General features: G+C 47.0%; 1 protein-coding gene across 4 annotated transcripts; it reads right to left on the bottom strand.

The window, feature by feature from the left end:
* Positions 1–3,072: 3,072 nt before the first annotated feature.
* On the bottom strand, positions 3,073–17,219 carry LOC110485964 (ras GTPase-activating protein nGAP). Of its 4 annotated transcripts, none has more exons than XM_021557229.2 (18): positions 15,857–17,219; positions 14,715–14,854; positions 14,400–14,478; positions 12,214–12,281; positions 11,941–12,026; positions 11,720–11,852; positions 11,349–11,447; positions 9,931–10,599; positions 9,670–9,814; positions 9,402–9,546; positions 9,006–9,242; positions 7,152–7,353; positions 4,925–5,016; positions 4,464–4,782; positions 4,169–4,279; positions 3,839–4,029; positions 3,631–3,715; positions 3,073–3,393 (listed from the first exon to the last, which is right to left on the bottom strand). In XM_021557229.2, the coding sequence occupies exons 1-18, from the start codon at positions 16,479–16,481 to the stop codon at positions 3,277–3,279; spliced, it is 3,543 nt and encodes a 1,180-aa protein (XP_021412904.2). In that variant the 5' UTR covers positions 16,482–17,219; the 3' UTR covers positions 3,073–3,276. The 4 variants fall into 4 exon arrangements, with proteins under 4 accessions (XP_021412904.2, XP_021412905.2, XP_021412907.2 ...); XM_021557230.2 differs by having other exon boundaries at positions 11,720–11,849; XM_021557232.2 differs by lacking the exons at positions 14,400–14,478; positions 14,715–14,854; positions 15,857–17,219 and adding an exon at positions 13,720–14,031 and having other exon boundaries at positions 11,720–11,849.
* Between the last annotated feature and the right edge of the window lie 5,308 nt (positions 17,220–22,527).

Genomic DNA, 22,527 nt, shown 5'->3' with positions numbered 1-22,527 from the left:
AAATACTACAACCCAACAGAGCAGCTTGTACTACAGTGTGATGCTTCAGAGAGTGGGTTAGGAGCAGCCTTGATGCAGGGAGGACAACCAATAGCATACGCCAGCAGAGCCCTGACAGAGACTGAAAAAGGGTATGCACAGATAGAGAAGGAGCTGCTTGCAGTGGTGTTTGGCATGGAGAGGTTCCACCAATTCACATATGGACAAACTGTCAACGTGCAGTCAGATCACAAGACCTCTAGAGAGCATCATGACAAAGCCTCTCCTCAGCGCACCAAAAAGATTACAACGCATGCTCATGAGACTCCAAAACTACGAGGTCAGTCTCCGATACGTTCCGGGAAAACATGTGGTGCTGGCCGACACCCTGAGCAGGGAGTAACTCACAGAACAAGACAACAGAGGCCCTGTGGAGGTCCAAGTGGAATCAATCAATATGATACACTACCTCCCTGTGTCAAGCGAGAGACTAAAGCACATCCAGAGAGCCACTGAGCTGGACCGGGAGCTCCAGACACTGAAACATGTGATCCTGCAAGGGTGGCCTGAAGTGAAAGGACATGGCACAATGCAGCACCTGCACTGCATGGGGTATGAAGCAGCAGAAAAAAACATTGAGGCCACACGAAGCACCAAAGCGTCCCTGGGAAAAAATGGGGACTGACCTGTTCTAGTTCAACGACAGAGACTACATGGTCACAGTTGATTATCTCTCCAACTTCTGGGAAGTGGACCATTTGGAGAACACACAGTCGAAAACGGTCATTCGAAAACTGAAGGCACACTTTGCACGCTATGGGATACCCGACATCCTTTACTCAGACAATGGTCCCCAGTACTCTTCAGACGAGTTCCGAAGTTTCAGCAAGGCTTGGGACTTTACACACGAAACATCGTCCCCAGGATACCCGCAAAGTAATGGGAAAGTGGACTCGGCAGTGAAAACAGCCAAAAGACTGATGGCAAAAAAGCAAAGAGAGCAGGTGCTGTCCCATACCTGGCCCTGCAGAAACAGCCAAAGTACTACGACACCTCTGCTAAGGATCTCACAGAGCTGCAACGAGATGACAGGGTGAGAGTTCAGCCACTCACTGGACAGAAACAGTGGTGGCAGAGGGCCACAGTAGTCAGACCTGTGGAGCAAAGGTCCTACGAGGTGAAGACAGAACAGGGACAAGACTTCAGGAGGAACAGGCGACACCTGAGGAAGAGCAGAGAAATGGGGGAGGATTTCTCCACTGTTGAGGAGCCTGGCACAGACCCGGTAAACAGAGCACCAGCTGACGCCCAGCAGGGTGCGGAACACAACCTAGAGGCGGACGCTGCACCTCAACAAGACGATCCAAACATCTCAGGTCAAGCAACTCCTGATGTAATCAACACTCCCCATACAAGGTCTGGTAGAGCCACCCGAAGACCTATGCACCTGAATGAATTTGTGTGAAGGTAAAAAATAATAATAATTAATGGACAGTCAGAGACAGTAAACAAACATTCAGTTCACATTCCAGTTTATTGCAGACATGGACTACAAGCCAAAGTTAGGTGGAGTCTGCCTTTGTTGTAAAAAAAAAGAGAACATGTAGCAATATTGACGTTACTCATATTGATGTTGCACAGGAAACGGAAACCAGTTGTTACTTACTTTGTTAATGTGCTGGTTGACAACATGCCTAGTAAAGTTTGCTTAACTATATATCTTTGTCTGTTGTGATCATTTTTCTGCATAATTTTTGGACAGAAAGTTTATGATTTTTGCAATGTTACGTAGCTGGGGAAAAAAGCTGTCCTTGAAACAGTCTTGATATGTTCGTCAAAAGAGAGATCAGGTTCCAGAGTAACGCCGAGGTCCTTCAGTGTTATTTGACACGACTGTACAATCATCAAGATTAATTGTCAGATTCAACAGAAGATCTCTTTACCAGATGATATCTTTACCAGAAGACGGTTAGGCCTATCATTAGCATAGCTATATTTGTCCTGTTCCTTAATTGTTTGAAACCTGGACGTTTTACTTCATATTATGAGGCATGTCTTAACTTGCTTCAAAGTAGCCTATAGCCAAAATCCCACCATAGAAACATGGTTAGACTTAATTTAAGACTTCTTCATATGCGCTCTCCTGTTCTATTGGCTTTTCAAATAATCTTTATTTAATTGTCTAGTGGCAAAAGGCATTATCCTAGTCATATTAGCAACCCAGGATAGTTGTTGCATCTTTAGAACCCTTTTCTTCATAAATTTCGAACATATATTTCGTCTCTGTCCATGAAACCGCTTACATGTGCGGTGCGAATTTAGAACGCGTTTTCCCGCAAATTGCATTTGGGAACGTTTGTCCGTATGCCTACTGCCAGGTGTTCATTGCTGCGCTTAAAATGTGAAGAAATAATACTATATCAACTTTTATAAGTTAGACATTCTGATCTGTTTCATCAGCCTCATTAATAGATACAGCGTATACCTCCACTACACTACTTTGATACGCACCAGTGGGGATTAAGAAGTGAGTATACACAATGCCCATAAAAAAAAGTGGGTATACGGAGAATAACTGCACATACTCTCCAATAAACCAATTCAACTATTCTCTGACTCATGGACATTCATATCAGTTTATTTAGTTATTTAGCAATAGTAATTCAGTCATTCTTACCAAGTAGACCACATAGTCACACACAACACAAGTTCACATAAACGCTGAACGGTACATTGTTTTATTCAAGTTTTTATTTAATTAAGTTCACAGAAATGGTATATCTGCATTCAAAATGGTGTGGAAAATGGACAACATTCTAAGAAGTGGTGAATCAAAAGAGGACAACGATGTATTTAATTACATATCAAGGTGTGGTATCCTTACATTCATTTTGTTAAACTGCAGAGAGGGAAATTGTTCTTGCCGTAGGCTATCATTGATGTTGAGGTTTCTACACTCAAATTCGATCAGTCTGTTCCTGTCAAATCAACTAATGTTCCACAAATATTTCAAGTGCAGTGTACACAGTAAGTGCAATGTTAAACAGGTTTAGCATACCTGTGACTTTTTAGTTCATTTCTGTTTTTTCAATTGGACACAGGATAAGATTCATGCATACATTTACTCAGTTTTATCATGAGAAAAGCATCATACAGTATCTCAATTTCTGAAAGTAAGCCACCCATCAGGCAAAACAACATAATTCTGGGGGGGGTTTGTATTTGGAAGAACGTGAAAGCTATGGGGACTAAACTAGGCATATGTCTATATTACAACTCTGTGCTGCCAGCCTGACTTCAGATGCTGTTGACATGATTGGCCCCGATCCCAGGGTACTGTGTGTTGCTCTGGTCACCGGTGTAGTCTCCACTGAGCTGGTGCCTGTCCTTCAGCAGATCTGCAAACTGCTCCTCCTGAGAACACACAGCAACAAACGGCTACATTTAGTTTGGCTTTTCAAGTCATGTTACGTCTCGCTTCATTGTTGCGATTTTTATTTTTCACAACAGCAACATTGGTCATTCTAAGCCGACCTACGTGCCCCCTAAAGACGTGGGCAAGTAAGAGAAATTGAAAATTAATATGTAGCCTAAACACTCGTCATAACTCATCTTTATCTTAATGATTGTGGTAGATGTCTCCAGTCTTACCAGCACGTTCATTCGCTCAGCTGCTGCCACGGCGACGTTCAGCTTCCTCTCATCCTCCTCCCTCTCCTCCTCGATAACCCCCAGCCTATGACGCCGATTAACAATTGCATTTTAGTTCATCTTCAAACCAAATCAACTCATTCATTTGAAAGGTTGTGAATGTAATTTCATGACATTTCGATCTGTCCCTTTTACTCCACTGTCTCACCTGAAAGTGGCGCTAGCGAGCTGTTCCTCACGGACAGCCAGATGATTGCGCAGTTCGTTAACCTCAGCCAACAAGACTGCATTCTGATCTTGACTTTGGACAATGAAGTCCTCCAGCCGCTTGGCCATCTCCAGCTCACTCTCTGTCACCTGCTCCAGCCCCAGGCGGAGCTCCGACAGCTCCTGTGCATGCTGGTTAAATCACAAATCAACATCATGGTGATCAAGCAGTTTCATCATTGCAGTATTTCTTTGATGAGCTGACGTAATCAATGCGAAAGAGGAAGGAGCCAGCGTTACTGGATGATAAATAATATGAAGATGAACCCACCCTGTCCAGTAGGTTGATCTCTTCATTCTCTACCTTCCTCTCGCATGTCTCCTTGCTCTGGGACACTTTGATCCAAGGCACTGGAGCAGGAGGAGCCTTTACGCCGACACTCTGACACAAGAAGAGGGGATGCTTTCGTGAGATTCAATCACTCCTCCCACCCATCGACTCTCAGCAGAACAACCACATGGCAATGCAAGGTTATGACTATGAACCATGTACTTCATGAGGATAATGTCAACATAAGATTGAATGTTGACAATTGAAACCACATGACCAAGATTTCCAAACTCACGTTCTGTGGTGATGAAATGTCAAGTGGAGGGTTGGCTTCCTGCTCTGACTCTTGGTCCTCCGGCGGCAGATTTTCAGTGCTGCTCTGTCTCCTCAGTTGCTGTTTGTGGTCCATCTGCCGTCTGTGCGGAGCACTCTGGGTCCTGGATACTGGCTTCCTCTCTCTGGCACTCATCCTGTCTCGCTTGACCCCCTGGAAACTTTCTTTCCGCTGGCTGCCCTTCACATCCATAGGCAGCTGCTGCAGGGAGTTGTGCAGAGGGCTGTACTTGCCCACGTCTTTAGGGGGCACGTAGGTCGGCTTGGAATGACCAATGTTGCTGTTGTGAAAAAGAAAAATTGCGACAATGAAGCGAGACGTAAAAAAGATTGAAACTATGTACGCACACAAGTAGGTCTACAAAAGTGCTTATGTGCAATACACATAGGGTGCACATGCTGAAGTGCACTCGCCAACCTCACCTGCTAACAGTAATCCGTAGAGCATCTGGGCCCAGAGATTCTGTAATCTGGTTCAGGATTGAAGGCAGAGGGTGCAATTTGTCTATGGTGTCCTGAGGAAGAGATATGAACAGCATGTTAGCTACCACTAAACCTTACCATGGGAGGTTTCAGCTTCGTTTAAAGTTTGATTTGCCACATTTGTCACACACAGCGAAATGCCTAATTTCCAAGCACTACCCAACACTGCAGTATTCAATATCAAATCAAACAGTATTTGTCACATGTGCCAAATACAACACGTGTAGACCTTAACGTGAAATGCTTACTTACAAGCCCTTAACAATACAGTTTTTTTTCAAGTAAGTTAGGAAATATTTGCTACAAAAATAATCAAAATAAAAAGTAACACAATAAAATAACAATAACAAGGCTTTATCCAGGGGGTACCGGTACAGAGTCAATGTGCGGGTGTACAGATGGAGTTAATGTACATGTAAATAGATAATAAACTGCGCGTAGCAGCAGCGTATAAAATGGGGTCAATGCAAATAGTCAGAGTAGCTATTGGATTGAACTGTTTAGCAGTCTTATGGCTTGGGGATATAAGCTGTTTAGGAACCTTTTAGACCTAGAGTTGCCTTACAGTAGCAGAGAGCACAGTCTATGACTTGGGTGGCTGGAGTCTTTGACCATTTTTAGGGCATTCCTCTGACCCCGCATGGTATAGAGGTCCTGGATGGCAGGAAGATTGGCCCCAGTGATGCACTGGGCTGTACGCTCTACCCTATGTAGCGCCTTGCTGACGGTTGCCGATAAGTTGCCATACCAAGCGGTGATGCTCTCGATGGTGCAGCTGTAGAACTTTTTGAGGATCTGAGGACCCATGCCAAATCTTTTCAGTCTCCTGAGGGGGAATAGGTTTTGTCATGCCCTCTTCACGACTGTCTCGGTGTGCTTGGACCATGATAGGTTGTTAGATGTAGACTCCAAGGAACTTGAAGCTCACAACCTGCTCCACTACAGCCCCGTCGGTGTGAATGGGGTTGTTCTTGGCCCGCCTTTTCCTGTAGTCCACGATCAGCTCCTTTGTCTTGATCACGTTGAGGGAGAGGTTGTTGTCCACACAGCCAGGTCTCTAACCTCCTCCCTATAGGCTGTCTCATTGTTTTCGGAGATCAGGCCTACCACCATTGTCTTGTTGGAGTCAAGTGTGTGTGTGTGTGTGTGTGTGTGTGCCCACGCAGTCGTGGGTGAACAGGGAGTACATGGGGGGACTAAGTACCCACTCCTGAAACATGTTCCAGTCTGTGCTTGCAAAACAGTCCTGTAGCTTAGCATCCGCGTCATCTGACCACTTCTGTATTGAGCGAGTCACGGATACTTTCTGCTTGAGTTCTTGCTTTTAAGCAGGAATCAGGAGGATATAATCAGCTTTGTACGCGTCTCTGTGTGTGGAGTAAAAATGGTCTCAAGTATTTTTTTTTCTTCCTCTGGTGGCACACGTGACATGCTGGTAGAAACTATAGTACAACTGCAGTATTTGAGGTAGATATGAACATGTAGGCAGGGATTATGAGAAAGTGACTGGTAGCAGGATAAATAATAATAGTAAACAGTGGCAGCAGCATAAGTGGAGGTGGGTGGTTGGGTGGGTGGGTGGGTGTGCGCGTGTGTGTGTGCACGCAAGTGTCAGGTCTACTCCCTCTCCCCCTCTCTTCTCTGCTGACTGGGCGGGTGTTGGAGTGGGCTATGGCCGTCTGGGAGAGAGGAGAGGATGAGCTGGGTTCCTACGAGGGGTTCATGGCTCTGTTCAGGGCGGTCTTCGACCATCTACCGGAGGGCAACTACTCCAACTCCTGCAAGGTACCTCTGCGGAGTACAGTCTCACCTTCCGGACGAGCCCACTCCTCGCCCTTGTGGCCGTCCCCCTGGCCAGCGTTGTCAGTCACACCTGGACTTCATTACTACCTCGATTACTTACCATTTATCTAGCACTCTTTCTGTCAGTCTTTCAGGTAGTATTGTTTCTATTTCCTTGTAAGATGCTTCTTGTTCCATGTTTTGTTATCATTAAACTCACACTGCACTTGTTTCCTAACTCCCTGCGTCTTCGTTACAGCAAGAGTGTCAGTGTAGGCGCGATAGGCGGATATACATGTAAACAGGGCTGAAAAGTGACTGGTAGCAGGAGTACAAGAATGTCATAGCATAACCTTTGCCTTTGATTCAGTTGATTTATGCCTACCTGCTTCATTGGGGAAATTATGTCGACCAGCAGGCTATGTAGGACAGCCAGACGCAGAGGCAAGTCAACATAGCCATCGAAGGATGTCATTGGGATCTCTATGTCTGGGCTGGACACTGTCTGAAGGAAGCACCTCATCCTCTCCCAGTGCTGCTGCAGGAAGTCATTCATGAACAGCATGTACTCCTCCTTCTCCCCAAACCTGTTAATGGAAGAGCATGGGGAATGGGTTAGTGTTGGAGGAGGGAACGACTGGTTTGGGAAAGAAGATGTTTATTCTTATCGGCAGACTCAATAGCCTTGGTTTCTCAAATGACTGCCTCGCCTGGTTCACCAACTACTTCGCAGACAGAGTTCAGTGTTCTCGGACCGACTCTTTCCTCTGTATATATCAACGATGTCGCTCTTGCTGCGAGTGATTCCCTGATCCACCTCTACGCAGACGACACCATTCTGTATACATCTGGCCCTTCTTTGGACACGGTGTTAACTAACCTCCCAACGAGCTTCAATGCCATACAACACTCCTTCTGCGGCCTCCAACTGCTCTTAAATGCTAGCAAAACCAAATGCATGCTTTTCAACCGTTCGCTGCCCGCACCCTTCCCGCCCGACTAGCATCACTACTCTGGACGGTTCTGACCTAGAATACGTGGACAACTATAAATACCTAGGTGTCTGGCTAGACTGCAAACTCTCCTTCCAGACTGATATCAAACATCTCCAATCTAAAATCAAATCTAGAATCGTCTTTCTATTTCGCAACAAAGCCTCCACTCACGCCGCCAAACTTACCCTAGTAAAACTGACTATCCTACTGATCCTTGACTTCGGCCATGTCATCTACAAAATAGCTTCCAATACTCTACTCAGCAAATCGGATGTAGTCTATCACAGTGCCATCCGTTTTGTTACCAATGCGCCTTATACCACCCACCACTGTGACCTGTACGCTCTAGTCGGCTGGCCCTCGCTACATATTCGTCGCCAGACCCACTGACTCCAAGTTATCTATAAGTCTCTGCTAGGTAAAGCTCCGCCTTATCTCAGCTCACTGGTCACGATAACAACACCCACCCGTAGCACGCGCTCCAGCAGGTAAATCTCACTGGTCATTCCCAAAGCCAACACCTCTTTGGCCGCCTTTTCTTCCAGTTCTCTGCTGCCAGTGACTTAAACGAATTGCAAAAATCGCTGAAGCTAGAGACTTACATTTCCCTCACTAACTTTAAACATCAGCTATCTGAGCAGCTAACCGATCACTGCAGCTGTACATAGTCCATCTGTAAATAGCCCACCCACCCACCCAATCTACCTACCTCATCCCCATATTGTTTTTATTTACTTTGCTGCGCTTTTGCACACCAGTATCACTACTTACACACCATCATCTGCGCATCTATCACTCCAGTGTTAATCTGCTAAATTGTACTTACTTTGCTACTGTGGCCTACTGTTACCTCCTCATACCATTTGCACACACTGTATATAGACTTGGTTTTTTTCTATTGTGTTATTGACTGTATGCTTGTTTATTCCATGTAATTCTGTGTTGTTTGTCGCACTGCTTTGCTTTATCTTGGCCAGGTCGGAGTTGTAAATGAGAACTTGTTCTCAACTAGCTTACCTGGTTAAATAAAGGTGAAATAAAAATGGTAAAATAAATGATTGACTTGGACCACATAGTTAAAAAAATTTAAATGAGCGTCAAGTGTATTATTTCCATCATTGTGTCAGATGTTTTGCGGGTATATTATGTAATGTATCTAGTAGCTCATCTCTAAGGTTGGTATCCATGGATCCATGGATGAATGATGATGGGGTGCAGACAGAGATGAAGCCCCACACACTCACAGGGTGAAGTTGGCCAGGTTCTGGATGACCTTGGCGGTGAAGGTGAGGGTGCGCAGGGTGGCCGGCTCCGGGTAGGGCTGTGTCAGACCAAACAGGGAGGGGCTGAGGATGGCGGGACACAGAAAACGGAGGAAAAGCGAGGCAGAGATGAGGCGCTGGCCAATTTCAGGTCGTCCCTGCTCCTCGCACAGCTCCACCCAGCTGGAGAAGATCCTGTTCAGCTCTTCAGGGAAAGACCTGTGAGAGAAACGGTGGCGAGAGCGGTCAATGCAGCCTAGTATTTCCTGTGAGTGAATATGAATCGGCATTCATTTGATAGCATTCTTCTGGCTAAGACTGCTATCCCCATTTCCTATCTTTATACATTGTTTCCCATCAGGTCTCTTTGTCCCTCACCCGTGCATCTCAGTGATTTTCTGCACTGCCTCCTCACAGCTCTCCTTCAGGTGCCGCTGGTTGTTTGACAGCTCAGAGGCGGGGCATTTGAGAGGGTCCACTTCACAGCTCTCTACTGAGGCATACAGTCGAGTGATGAAGTCCCCTGTAAGAAGACCAATGGCACAGTTTTCCATAACAGTTTCTTAGAGGAAGGTCTACAAAAAGTGTTAAAACAGATCCACTGTTACCCAGGGCGAAACATTGTATTTCCACAGATATTCCTTACCCAGGGTGTCGATGAGGTACTTCTGGCCCACCAGCTTCATGTACTCATCAATGGCCTTGGTGGCCAGCGTGTTCTCCCTGAAGATCAACGCCTCTTTCTCCCCAAGGCGCTCCACCTCTGCACTACCCAACTCGATAAGGAACTCCTGGAACATAAACACACAGAATAAGCGCTTTTAGCAAGTTATGAATAGCTGACTATTGTAAAGGTCTACTTTAAATGCTTATCATGAAGCAGCGGTCACCCCTTTGTTTTGCTTACCTTGGCCTTGCCAATGCTTTGCAAGACGTGGACCAGTGCCCCGGCTAGTTCCTCCTTCTTCCTGACTGACAGCAGTGGCTGCAGGTTCCTGCACATGCCCACATAGTCCACTGTCACAAACTCTGCAAACTCCTTATACCTCTCGATGGGCAGCACCTGCAGGTTTTGAAAGCGGGCCTTGACACGGAGCGACGCTTGGGGCCCCAGTTGCTCCTTCGTCCCTCCGGCACCAGACGCCTTGTAGGGAATAATCGGGTGCCACTTCTCCTGGAAGGCCCTTCCACGGATGTCGGCCAGGGATATGGCCACACTGCCAAGGGGATGCAGGGTGGACTCATCCCGGGAGTGACGCTTCTTCTTGGGCTCCTCATCGCGGAAGAGGTGCAGGGTGATCTGGGAGACCGACGGCAAGTTGTCCAGCTCAAAAAACTCTCCCCAGAACAGCTGGCAGCCTCCGACCCCCCCGCCGCTGCCCCCGAGCACCCCACCAGAGGATCCATCACCAACCAAGCTGGAGTGATGGGAAGACTTGCCCACGGCTCGGCTGCTGGTTCGGGCGAACAGGGTGCCGTCCAGGTGCAGCTCGCAGTAGTATCGCCTCTTGGGGAGCAAGTCCTTGGCCTCGTTCACCCACAGACTGAGGGAGTTCTCTGTCCGCTCACAGTTGTCCTAACGGAGACGGAACATGTTAGAACATCAATCAGTGAGTACACAATATGGATTCCTAGGATATCATGGCAATGTGGCATACATTAAAGGATACGTTTTCTTTTGTACAAAAATATCAATTTATTTTGTAATATTCCATTTTGTGACTCTAGTGGTTCCTCTCCATTCTATAAGTAACTGCCAAAATGAAATACAAGACACTTATGAGGGACACAAAGTACTGTATATTGAAAGCATGTTCCAGACACTTGTAGAATCTATGCCAAGGCGCATTGAAGCTGTTCTGGCGGCTCGTGGTGGCCCAACGCCCTATTAAGACCATTTGTGTTGGCAGTTACCTGTAGAAGCAGGCTACATGAAGAATGGAACAGCTGGATCGGGGAAACCACTTCAGTCACACAAAAGGGAATATAACGTTGCGGATCAACTTTGGAGTGACAATTTCATGTGTACAACATTTAAAGACCTGCATCACTACACTGGGAGATTTGCTGTTCCTAAAAGGACGTATTTGGGTGTTTTTGGAGCCTTTGTTTGATTTTTCGGGGCCCCCATAATGTACTACAAGGATGAGCAAATGATTTGCTGTTTGGGATATGTTTCTCAAAGACAAGTGCAGTAACAAAGGTGTCTGGACCCTTCTGTAACATACCATTTACATAAATAAAATGTAAAAATAAATTTACAACCAAAGCAAACTTCTCCTTTAATCGGTATAGAAGATGAATATTTTTAAATAGTTTCTTTACCTTATTTGGCTGAGCAGCCCGTCTCAGGTCCTCTATCCAGCGGTCCCGCTCAGCAGCTGAGGTGCACCCAAAACAGTGGTTGTTCTCTGAGTTTATCACCTAGGACATCAATATGAAGGCGGAAATTGCCAGCAGTCAATACATGACAGGACAGAGTGAAGAAAATATGTTGTTGGGCAGTATTTAACATGAACCTGGTCAAATCACTTTTAAGACATGGGACGAATATAGAAGTTCAATCAAATTTCAATAAAATGTATTAATAAAGCCCTTCTTACATCAGCTGATGTCACAAAATGCTGTACAGAATCCCAGCCTAAAACCCCAAACAGCAAGCAATGCAGGTGTTACAGGTCAAAGGTCAGCTCTACCTCAAAGCAGTACTTCTCCCCTAGGATGGAGCTGTGTACAGGCCTGATGACCGTACTGGTGTCTGCGCTCAGATCCAGGTTTCCTGCAGCGCTGACTGGGATGGACACGGACTCCCGTGAGCCATGGAGCCTGCTGAACAGACAGGGAGGAGGAGACGAGAGGAGTCAAGGAGGAACAGCCTGCCTTGCACACCAAGAGCACTATGAGACTGACCACATACCTGCTCCCTTTGTTCAACCCAACGGTGTTTAACTGGGTATTGCTCTTTCGCATGGCTCCACCATAGAAACGCCGCTTGATCAGCCCCTTGAGACAGAGGGCAGGAAGAAGACAATTAAAGAGGGAGCAGGGAGAGATGGGTTGATGAAGTTCAATTCATCCCCAGGGGCATACTGATTAGCAGGCCCTGAGTCATACAGAATCCTCAGGAAATCCAGAGCTGTTATGAATCATGTAATAACAGTGTTTTATCTGTGGAGTATGCAGTGCTCACCCTCACTCCTCCATCTTGGCCCTTCAGTCTGGGGCCTCCAGTGGGGGCCATGTGGTCAGGGCTGCATTCTGCAGGTCCAGGAGATACACATAGTTAGCATGTAAACATGTAAACACAGTTTTGGCTTGGCGTGATCCCTCCCCTCCCTTTGAAAAAAATGGCAACCTTTTATCAGAGCGTCTTGGGCGGGAAGTGGGCATTGTGGGTTGTCTCTGTTATTGTTGCTTCATCTGGAGACCTACTGTGTATCTTGTTACATATCACTCACGTCTTACATATGTATGTGTGTACATTTCCCTGTTCATTTGGAAACCATTGTGGAGAGACAACCAGTGGTTATTCTAATCTCCCCAAACGAAATTGCAGTCCTCTGAAACCACCAGGGGAAGTGTAGTAATTTCCCCCTCTCTGCATTTCCTCTGAAGACCGAACAAACAACTGCTCACAATAGATGATGCTGCAAGGCTGGAGATTATTCAGACTGAGTTTGAATAACTAACCTAGAACAGTACGTGTACTGTATAACTGAACATTAATACACTGGCTTTGAAATCCTATTGATAACCACCTTTAGCTTTAAGTCTCTCCAACAGTAAGACATGTCTAACGTAAGAAGGTTGAGGGATGACTAGGCTCCGTGTCAGAATGAGTCAACCATTGATAAGTGTTCTGACAGTCACACACCGGATATTGCTTTTGTCTAGTGGCCGAGACAGGGCCGGAACCTTGCACGTGCAGCCTTCATTTCAGACATTGATTAACTTAGTTTAGAGACTACTAAAACCCTGAGTACCACTGCAGGGCAGAAAATCAGCCACGTCAATAAAACAACACTTGAGACACTTTTTTTTTATTACCACTTTTTTCTCCCCAATTGGTAGTTAGTCTTGCCTCATCGCTGAAACTCCCTTATGGACTCGGGAGAGACGAAGGTCGAGAGCCATGCGTCCTCCGAAACACAACCCAACCTAGCCGCAGTGCTTCTTGACACAACGCACATCCAACCTGGAAGCCAGCCGCACCAATGTTTCGGAGGAAACACCGTACACCTGGGGACCTGGTCAGCTTGCACTGCGCCCGGCCCGCCATAGAAGTCGCTAGTGCGCGATGAGACAAGGATATCCCTGCCGGCCAAACCCTCCCTAACCCGGACGACGCTGGGCCAATTGTGCGCCGCCCCACGGACCTCCTGGTCGCGGCCGGGTGCGACAGAGCCTGAGCTCGAACCCAGAGTCTCTGGTGGCACAGCTAGCGCTGCGATGCAGTGCCTTAGACCACTGCGCCACCCGGGAGGCCCATTGTGACACTTTTTGGGCTAAAAGAATACATTTACCTATGGTAGTAACTAAAACCATCATACAGTACATCACTTTTCTTCAGAGCGTTCGTTAAAAATTCACCTTTGTTGATATTCCCCTTGTCATAGACATAACCAAGTGAAATATTTGTCTGAATCAATAGCAATTGTGACCGTACAAATAAACTTCTATCTAACCCTTTGCTTACCCAATGTGCCTCCACATGCAATCCAGCGTCTAAATCCCATCATTGAGAGAGGGCGAGAGATCTGTCCAACCCGCTTCTCCTAATCACACTTAAGAGTGAACACTGCTTCAACCTCTCATGGTTCTCCTCTCTTCACCAAATGGGCCTCGCCAATGTAGGCATCACATAGAACTAATCGGTATCTAATATTATATAGCCGGACTAAGTCCACAATCGAATACTAATAAAAGTAACATGAACGAGAGAAGCCACGCTACCGACACTGCTTCTTCTCAACCAGCCCTGACTGGTCTTCTGGAACACACAGATGCGATGGTATCTACCCCCCAAATTTTTGAGGAAACAATTTGAAAGCCACTCGAAAGCATAATCACGTCAGCTATTTCCTCTGTGCCTGCTCTACCGTTACTCTGCTAGACTCTCTAGTGGTTGTGATGCTGCCGAATGGATGTTGTCCTCGCAAAGACATCCCTGAACTCAGTCTTGCTCTGTCTGTATTTCTGAGGATCAACCATTTGGATGAGAAAATGGACTTCACTGTTGTATCTCCTTTGTGTCTCTGATGTTGACGTTGGGAAAGCTATTCGAGAAATCAAGGTATTGAGCACAGTTCTAGGAACCCCCATTCATAGGAAACACTCCTACTGTCTAAGACCATGAGGCAGTATTGTAGTACTGACCCATGTTGACATCTGCCAGGTTCTGCATGCTGAGGTTTAACAGGCAGCTGCTGACTCGGTTCCGGGTCCACATCATTGGCTGAGAGAGGGAGTAGAAGAGATGCACACTCACATAGTAACCTAGAGAGAAACCATGACTATCAACTTCATACAGTCCAGTGTGAGTTTCCATTGAGAGTGCAGTGCTCCCAGCAATAGTACTAACTGTTAAATGCAACGCTTCAAGGTTGTATTGACTCCATGTTGTTTAATAATGGAAGTGCATTGCTAAGTGTTGTTGTGTCATTTTCAGTGTTGTTGGTCTGTGTCGTGTACCTCTTCCTCTGGGGTGATGAGGATCTGTCCGTCCTCCAGGACACAGTTGTTGATGTCCCAAACAGGGACGTCCTGGGGAGGGGCCCATGACAGCCTGGCTAGCTCTAGGGACGCAGCTGCAAGCCCGCTCCCACCCGCATCTATACACACACACACCATGACGACAGCACACTAGATCAGTACAGAATGACCAGATCACTCCAATAGTCACTTGAAATCCTGGCCTTTTTTATTTGAACTGTCTGTGTGACACAACTAACTACAGTTGCATGACATGGTCTACAATAGATGCCACTAATTTGACTCATTTTGATGACCCTAGTCGTGTCTCTGTGATTGGACACGGTTCTTTTTAACAATACTCTATTTCTGTGCCTGACATTGAGTTTTCCTAATTACAGTATAGTCTAAGGAAACCAGCAATGGTCATTCTGGGGGTGGGGTAATTGAGTGCACACGCTGACCCTTGGATGTTTTTCATTCGGAGTAATTATGGCATGATGTTGTTATCTGACACACATGCACATGGCCACTCCCATTTCTGGTTTGTAGTTGTTGTTTTGATGCTATCTTCTCTGCCCCTCCTCACTCCCCATCTATAACAACCACAACTCTCGCACATCCTGTGTCAGTTTGTTTTCTAGTCTAAGTATGGCTGTATTAACTTCTCCTAAATCATGTCGTTTTTTTCATCCATATCTGTATCTTCCGGTTTATTCTAGTCTCCAACGCGAATAGACTGTCTGAAAAGCCCACTCAAAATGGTCTCTGACCGTATGGTTGAGTATAATGCTTTTGGCTTTGTGCAAACTTGCTTCTTTAACGAGTAAAATGCTTTCTAACCATGTCTACCTTCATCATGGGTTCTTAGACGCACACTAAATGCGTGGTATACAACACCAGATGTCAGCATTTCACTGAAGGAAAATGATGGAAAATCTAAACTAGACTGAAATCGAGAGACTAACTAAACTATACAAATTCAAACCTAGAATTTAAAACTGTACTCAAAATGGTTGACATACAGCGATGTAGGACGTCTTAAAAACCAGAAGAAAGAACATGGCACTGTCATGTGTGACGCTAGGTGCGCATTCAGATAACAAGGCAATCCGCTTATGGTGTGCATTCTGTGCCTTCACCTTGTAGGAGGGTCGGGGTGCTGTTTCTGCCCAGCAGCCGGGGCCTCTTGAGCTTCTGCGAGACGGTGCGTATGTACTTCCTGAACAGTGCCCCTCCGCCCCCTTTCTGTGGCGTGTCCGCGAGGGATGGTTCCGGTGCCACTGCGCTTGCCCCCGGTCCCGATGTTGCCTGGGCTGAAGAGGAGGGGGACTGGGTAGTGAACAGCGACCCTGGAGGCTCAGACTGGGCCCTTCTGAAGGGGTTCTTCCTGGAGGCAGGGTTCTTCTCCAGCCTGGGGGTCTCCCCTCCTCGTCCAACGGTTGAGGCTCTTTCCCCGGGATCCTCGCTCAGGGCTTTCCGCCAGTTCTGCATCTTGTTACTCCATCTGGTGGTGGAGGTCTTCTCCACCTTCTCTATTGTTGTTGATGCTGTGACTCCACCATCTCCTCTCGTCCCGTCGAGGGTTGCTGCCTTGGCTCCAGTGTGCCACTTGTAGGTGTTGAGAGGGTCGATGTCCTCAGGAGGAGGGACGTCTTGAGGATGCTCAGCAGGTGTCTCCTTCTCCTCCTCTGTGGGGCCCGTCTCCTCTGCAATCTGTTTCGCTTCTGGCTCAGATTCAGCCTCCTGGTTTGTGCCCATTTTCATCTTGGTATTTGTGAGTATCTTTTGTTTTTAGCTTGCTCCTCTCACTGTTTTCAAGAATGGAGTAAATTGTCTTTACCTCCCTACTTAAGGTCCCCTCAAAATGTAATCACTTAGGGTGACTAATAATCTGGACATTACTTGTTTTTCTTTCTTGATTCTTTTTGTTGTTGTTGATTTCTATGTTCCAAAACGTGATCCGGCAACATCAGTCTGACTGCTTCGTGTGTAGTTCCTTTGCTGTGAGTCTTCACGCCCTCAACCTCTCACACTCAACGGTTGCTTCCTTTCACAGTGTCACTAACTCTGTTTTTTTTCTTCATGTATTTTAGTATTCTGACTGGTCTCGCTGCTCTCTCACCTCTCCCCTTCTTCCCCTTGACATCCTATTCAAGAGTTCTCTTTTTACTTTCCCTCAAATCATCCCACGCCCTCTGTCAGGTTCTTAATGGCTTTTACTGGCCCCTTGTCCTGAAAAGCAGAGTATTGTTAGATTCCTCCGCTGCTTGGAGTGAAATCTCCTCATAAAATTCTCAGGACCACTTCACGTGTATGGTTTAGGTAAATAAAACCGTTGTCAAGTCTGCGACGTTGTCACACAGGAAGTGTGTCAGTTCACTCAATGATTTTGAAAGCGCCAGAGAGGAACAAGGGGACGTCTTCAAATGTCCCACCCACTTGCCTGCTCTTTCTTTGTATATGAAATGCAAATACATGCTTGGTTCTGATTTGTTCATCTAGCCTAGATATGAATTGTTTGCATCTGTACCTTCCTTTACACAGATGGCTCTTATTTCTTCACACCTTCCTCTTTTTTTTTAAACATTGATTGAGACATATGATCTGATGCTATCATAATAATGGGAAGCTGAGACATCCATTTCACAACTCGATCTTGGGGCCTGTCCCATTCACCAGTTCTATCAACCATTCGGATCAACCCTGAAGTTCATACATTAACGACAACAAGACGTAGAATATTTGTTGAATGATATTTAATAGAGCATCATCACCATCTATCTGTAGGTCGCCTGACACAGATATATACATACATGTGGTTGTTTGTGTTCAGTGGCTGTTGGGCTCAGTTTCCCGTCTAAACTAGCAGCACTTCCTGCCAGACAAACAGGTTCAATAGACTCTAAACCACTTCCTGTGTTGATGCTGCACAGTTGTGACACATGCACCTGTTAAATACTTCCAATCTCACACACTGGTCAATGTGTGTTTCATCAGATTATGACTGTGAGTTTGAATTGGAAATCTGATCCAACACCACTGGATAGGTGAAAACAGGGTTCCACATTACAGTTCTCTCTGATCAGTGCCAGATCAGAGAACCCTTTTCAAAGTGTTCTCATTTGAGTTGTGGATTATCTTTGAACTGTCTCCTTATGCAACCTAAAACTGACTTAGAAGACATACTAACAACTTCCAATAGCTTTGTCAAAGCCCCACCACTACAAGCATAATGTATCTAAACCTTTACTCAGAAACACTGGAGGGCACTATTACACCAATATAACTGAACTGTCGTCAGGAGATATAATTGAACATACTGTAACGCCTATTTTAAAGTCCTTCTTCCTCCTCTGACGAGGAGCAGTAGGAAGGATCGGAGGACCAATGCGCAGCGTGGTAAGTGTCCATGATACTTTTAATAGAACACAGAAAAAATACAAAATAACGACGTGAAATAACAAAACCCGAAACAGTTCCGTGTGGAACACACAGACACAGGAAAATAAGCACCCACAAATCAAGGGTGAAAACAGGCTGCCTAAGTATGGTTCTCAATCAGGGACAACGATTGACAGCTGCCTCTGATTGAGAACCATACCAGGCCAAACACAGAAATACCAACTCATAGAAAAACAAACAAAGACAACCCACTCAACTCACGCCCTGACCATACTAAAACAAAGACAAAACAAAAGAACTAAGGTCAGAACGGGACAACCTGCATTGGTTGCCTGTAGTTTTATAATTGATTTTAAACACACTATGTGGCCCTGCATCTGAATACATGTCTAACATGCTTTTAAGATATTGTATGTGCCTGGTCGGTACCTCAGAACCTCTGACATGGGTCTTTCAGTTGTTCCAAAGGTGAGAACCAAAACGTTTGGTGAGGCTGCCTTCGGCCACTGTGGTCCTGGCCTTTGGAACAGCCTGCCGGAGGATCTGATGGCCTCAGAAACTATAGACATTTTGAAGAGCTACTTTTTAGCAAGGCTTTTGCTTAGTCCTGTCTATTTTAGCCCATTGTGTATATCTTATTTATTTTCATGTATTTTAATGCGTTAGTCTCATGTCCACTGTTATCGTTTCACTATTTTAATTGGTCTCATTTCTATGTTTCTAACCTTTTTTTATTTGATTTGCTAAGCACTTTGAAATGCATCATCTGTAAGAAATGTGCTATGTAAGTAAATTTGTGATTTGGTTTTGATGAGGAAAATAGCCCACAGTAGAGCCATTCAACCACAAACTTCTAAAGTGTCTCAAATGACTTCGTACATATTTACTAGTGTGTAATGCAATAATACTGTGATTAATACGCACTTAATAAGTACTTCTCAAACAGCTTAATAGTCTGGATAATTAATTAGTAAAAATGTTATTTCAAACATTACAAAGTTATATGGGAAAAAAATCCTAAACAGTTTTTTTGTTGTTGTTCAAATCCCCTTTATTTTTATAATTAAAAATAGGCCGTTAGAAGGAAAGGGGGAGATGGTGGAGAAATTCAGTCGCTGAGGCAAAGTGTGGCCCGGACTTGTGTGTGCTTCAGTCACTCCTCTTTGGGGAGGCTGTTGGTGCATGTGAAGAACTTCCACACACGTTGGAGGAATCGTAGAACGCCATTTTTCTTCTCCTTCTTTGTGCCACTGCACACCTCTTTCACTGCGTTCGACACCTCGGGCACTCCGCTGCACACCTCAGGAAGGCTATCGTTGGATCCAAAATAGGACTAAACAGACCACGCAGAGCAGTGAAAGAGTAAGAACAACACATCTGTCCTTTAGCTGTTTCACAAAACATACCACAGACATTCAAAGTCAAAGATTATAGTAGCTACTTTGTAATATTATCCAGTTTGTGTCACGACTTCTACCGAGGGTAACTTCTCTCCCTGTTCGGGCGGCGCTCGGCGCTCGGCGTCGCCGGTCTACTAGCCACTACCGATCCCTTTTTCTTTTTCTGGTTGTTTTGTCTGTGTTCCTTTTCACACCTGGTTTTCAATTGCTTTGATTTCTGTGGGTATATAGGGCAGCTGTTACCTGCCGTAATTCGTGCAGGATTAGACTTGTGTGTATTGCGTTCGATGGTATTTGATGTTTGTTGTTTTTTTCGCATTTACGCACGTGTATGTAAAGTGTCGGAACTGTGTTAGTTCCTCCGTGTGTTTGCACGATTATTCGAGAGCGTAGTTTTGGGATTTTTGTTCTGTGCCATTTGCATTGCTGGACTATTATTAAACACGCTCCTCAGACATCCCTGCTCTCCTGCGCCTGACTCCTACACCTCTCACCAAGACGCATGTTATCACAGAATCCTGCACCAATATAATTATGGAGTCAGCAGGAGCGGACGCACTTCCAGGGTCCGTGGAGGAGCGAGTTCAACACCACACGGCAGTGTTACACCGACTGGGGACCGCCATGGATCAGGTGATGGCGACGATGGAGAGATGGGAGAGAGGTGGCCTTCCCACACCGTTATCAGCTACACCCCAACCAGTACCACTACCCTCTCCTTCATTGCCTGAGCACAGTGGAATTCGACTCGCCCTCCCGAGGGAGTATGATGGGACGGCGGCCGGGTGCCAGGGCTTCTTACTCCAGATGGACCTATACCTGGCGACCGTTCGTCCGGCTCCTTCGGGGGGTGAGAGCGTGAACGCCCTCGTCTCCTGCCTCGCAGGTAAAGCCCTGGAGTGGGCCAACGCGGTGTGGAACGATCCTGACTCGGCGAGGGACCACTACCCAGAGTTCACCCGCCGCTTTCGGGCCGTGTTTGATCACCCACCTGAGGGTCGAGCGGCGGGTGAACGGCTGTTCCATCTGAGGCAGGAGAGGAGGAGTGCTCAGGACTTTGCTCTAGAGTTCCGGACCTTGGCCGCTGGCGCGGGATGGAACGACAGGGCCTTGATCGATCACTATAGGTGTAGTTTGCGTGAGGACGTCCGTAGGGAGCTGGCCTGTAGAGACACCACCCTGTCCTTGGACCAATTGATCGACATGTCCATTCGGTTGGACAACTTGCTGGCGACCCGCGGACGTCCAGATCGGGCTCTGTCAGTTCCATCTCCCAGCTCCACCACTCCAACACCCATGGAGCTAGGAGGTGCTTCAGCGAGGGCGACCGGAGGAGGGGGCCTTTCCTGTGCCAGCTGTGGTCGCAGAGGGCACACTGCTGACCGGTGCTGGGGGGGTCCCCCCGGGAGTCGAGACGCCAGGCCGAGCACTGCCCGGACACCTCAGGTGAGTCGGCACCAGGCTCACCCAGAGCCCCCTGTTGGTCACGTGTATGTATGGATTGTTTTTCCTAAATTTTCCCCTCTTTCCCGGCATAAGGCGCTAGTAGATTCAGGCGCGGCGGGGAATTTTATTGACCGCGGTTTAGCGAACAGGTTAGGGATTCCCCTTGTTCAGCTGGATAAACCCTTCCCAGTGCACGCCTTAGATAGCCGACCATTAGGGTCAGGGCTAGTCAGGAAGGCCACGGCTCCACTGGATATGGTTACGCAGGAGGGTCATGAGGAGAGAATTAGTCTCTTCCTCATTGATTCTCCTGCGTTTCCGGTGGTGTTGGGGATCCCCTGGTTGGCCCGTCACAACCCCAGGATTTCGTGGCAACAGAGGGCTCTACAGGGGTGGTCGGAGGAGTGCTCAGGCAGGTGTGTAGGAGTTTCCATCGGTGCTACAACGGTGGAGAGTCCAGACCAAGTCTCCACCGTGCACATTCCCTCAGAATATGCCGATTTGGCTATCGCCTTCTGTAAAAAGAAGGCGACCCAATTACCACCTCATCGACGAGGGGATTGTGCGATAAATCTCCTGGTAGGCGCTGCACTTCCCAGGAGTCACGTGTATCCCCTGTCACAGGAGGAGACGGTGGCTATGGAGACATACATATCGGAATCTCTGGGGCAGGGGTTCATTCAGCCCTCCATCTCACCTGCCTCCTCGAGTTTCTTTTTTGTGAAGAAGAAGGAGGGTGGTCTGCGTCCGTGCATTGACTATAGAGGTCTAAATTCCATCACGGTGGGGTATAGTTACCCGCTACCTCTCATTGCCACGGCGATTGAGTCATTTCACGGAGCACGGTTTTTCACAAAACTGGATCTCAGGAGTGCATATAACTTGGTGCGTATCCGGAAGGGAGATGAGTGGAAGACGGCGTTTAGTACCACATCCGGCCATTATGAGTACCTCGTCATGCCGTACGGTTTGAAGAATGCTCCAGCAGTCTTCCAATCTTTTGTGGATGAGATTCTCAGGGATCTGCACGGTCAGGGTGTGGTGGTTTACATCGATGATATTCTGGTCTATTCCGCTACACGGGCCGCGCATGTGTCTCTGGTGCGCAGGGTACTTGGGAGACTGTTGGAGCATGACCTGTACGTCAAGGCTGAGAAATGCTCGTTCTTCCAACAGGCCGTCTCCTTCCTTGGATATCGCATTTCCACATCGGGGTTGGTGATGGAGGATGACCGCATTGCAGCCGTGAGTAATTGGCCGACTCCAACCACGGTAAAGGAGGTGCAGCGGTTCTTAGGGTTTGCCAACTACTACCGGAGGTTTATCCGGGGTTTTGGGCAGGTGGCTGCGCCCATTACGTCACTGCTGAAGGGGGGGCCGACGCGTCTGGGGTGGTCGGCTGAGGCGGACAGGGCTTTTGGTCGCCTGAAGGCTCTTTTTACCTCGGCTCCCGTGCTGGCGCATCCGGACCCCTCTTTGGCATTTATAGTGGAGGTGGACGCATCCGAGGCTGGGGTTGGAGCCGTGCTCTCCCAGCGCTCGGGTGCGCCACCGAAGCTCCG

This window comes from Oncorhynchus mykiss, chromosome 13, assembly GCF_013265735.2.
Source record: "Oncorhynchus mykiss isolate Arlee chromosome 13, USDA_OmykA_1.1, whole genome shotgun sequence".
NCBI classification, from domain to species: domain Eukaryota; kingdom Metazoa; phylum Chordata; class Actinopteri; order Salmoniformes; family Salmonidae; genus Oncorhynchus; species Oncorhynchus mykiss.
This window is presented reverse-complemented; position numbering and strand designations above follow the sequence as displayed.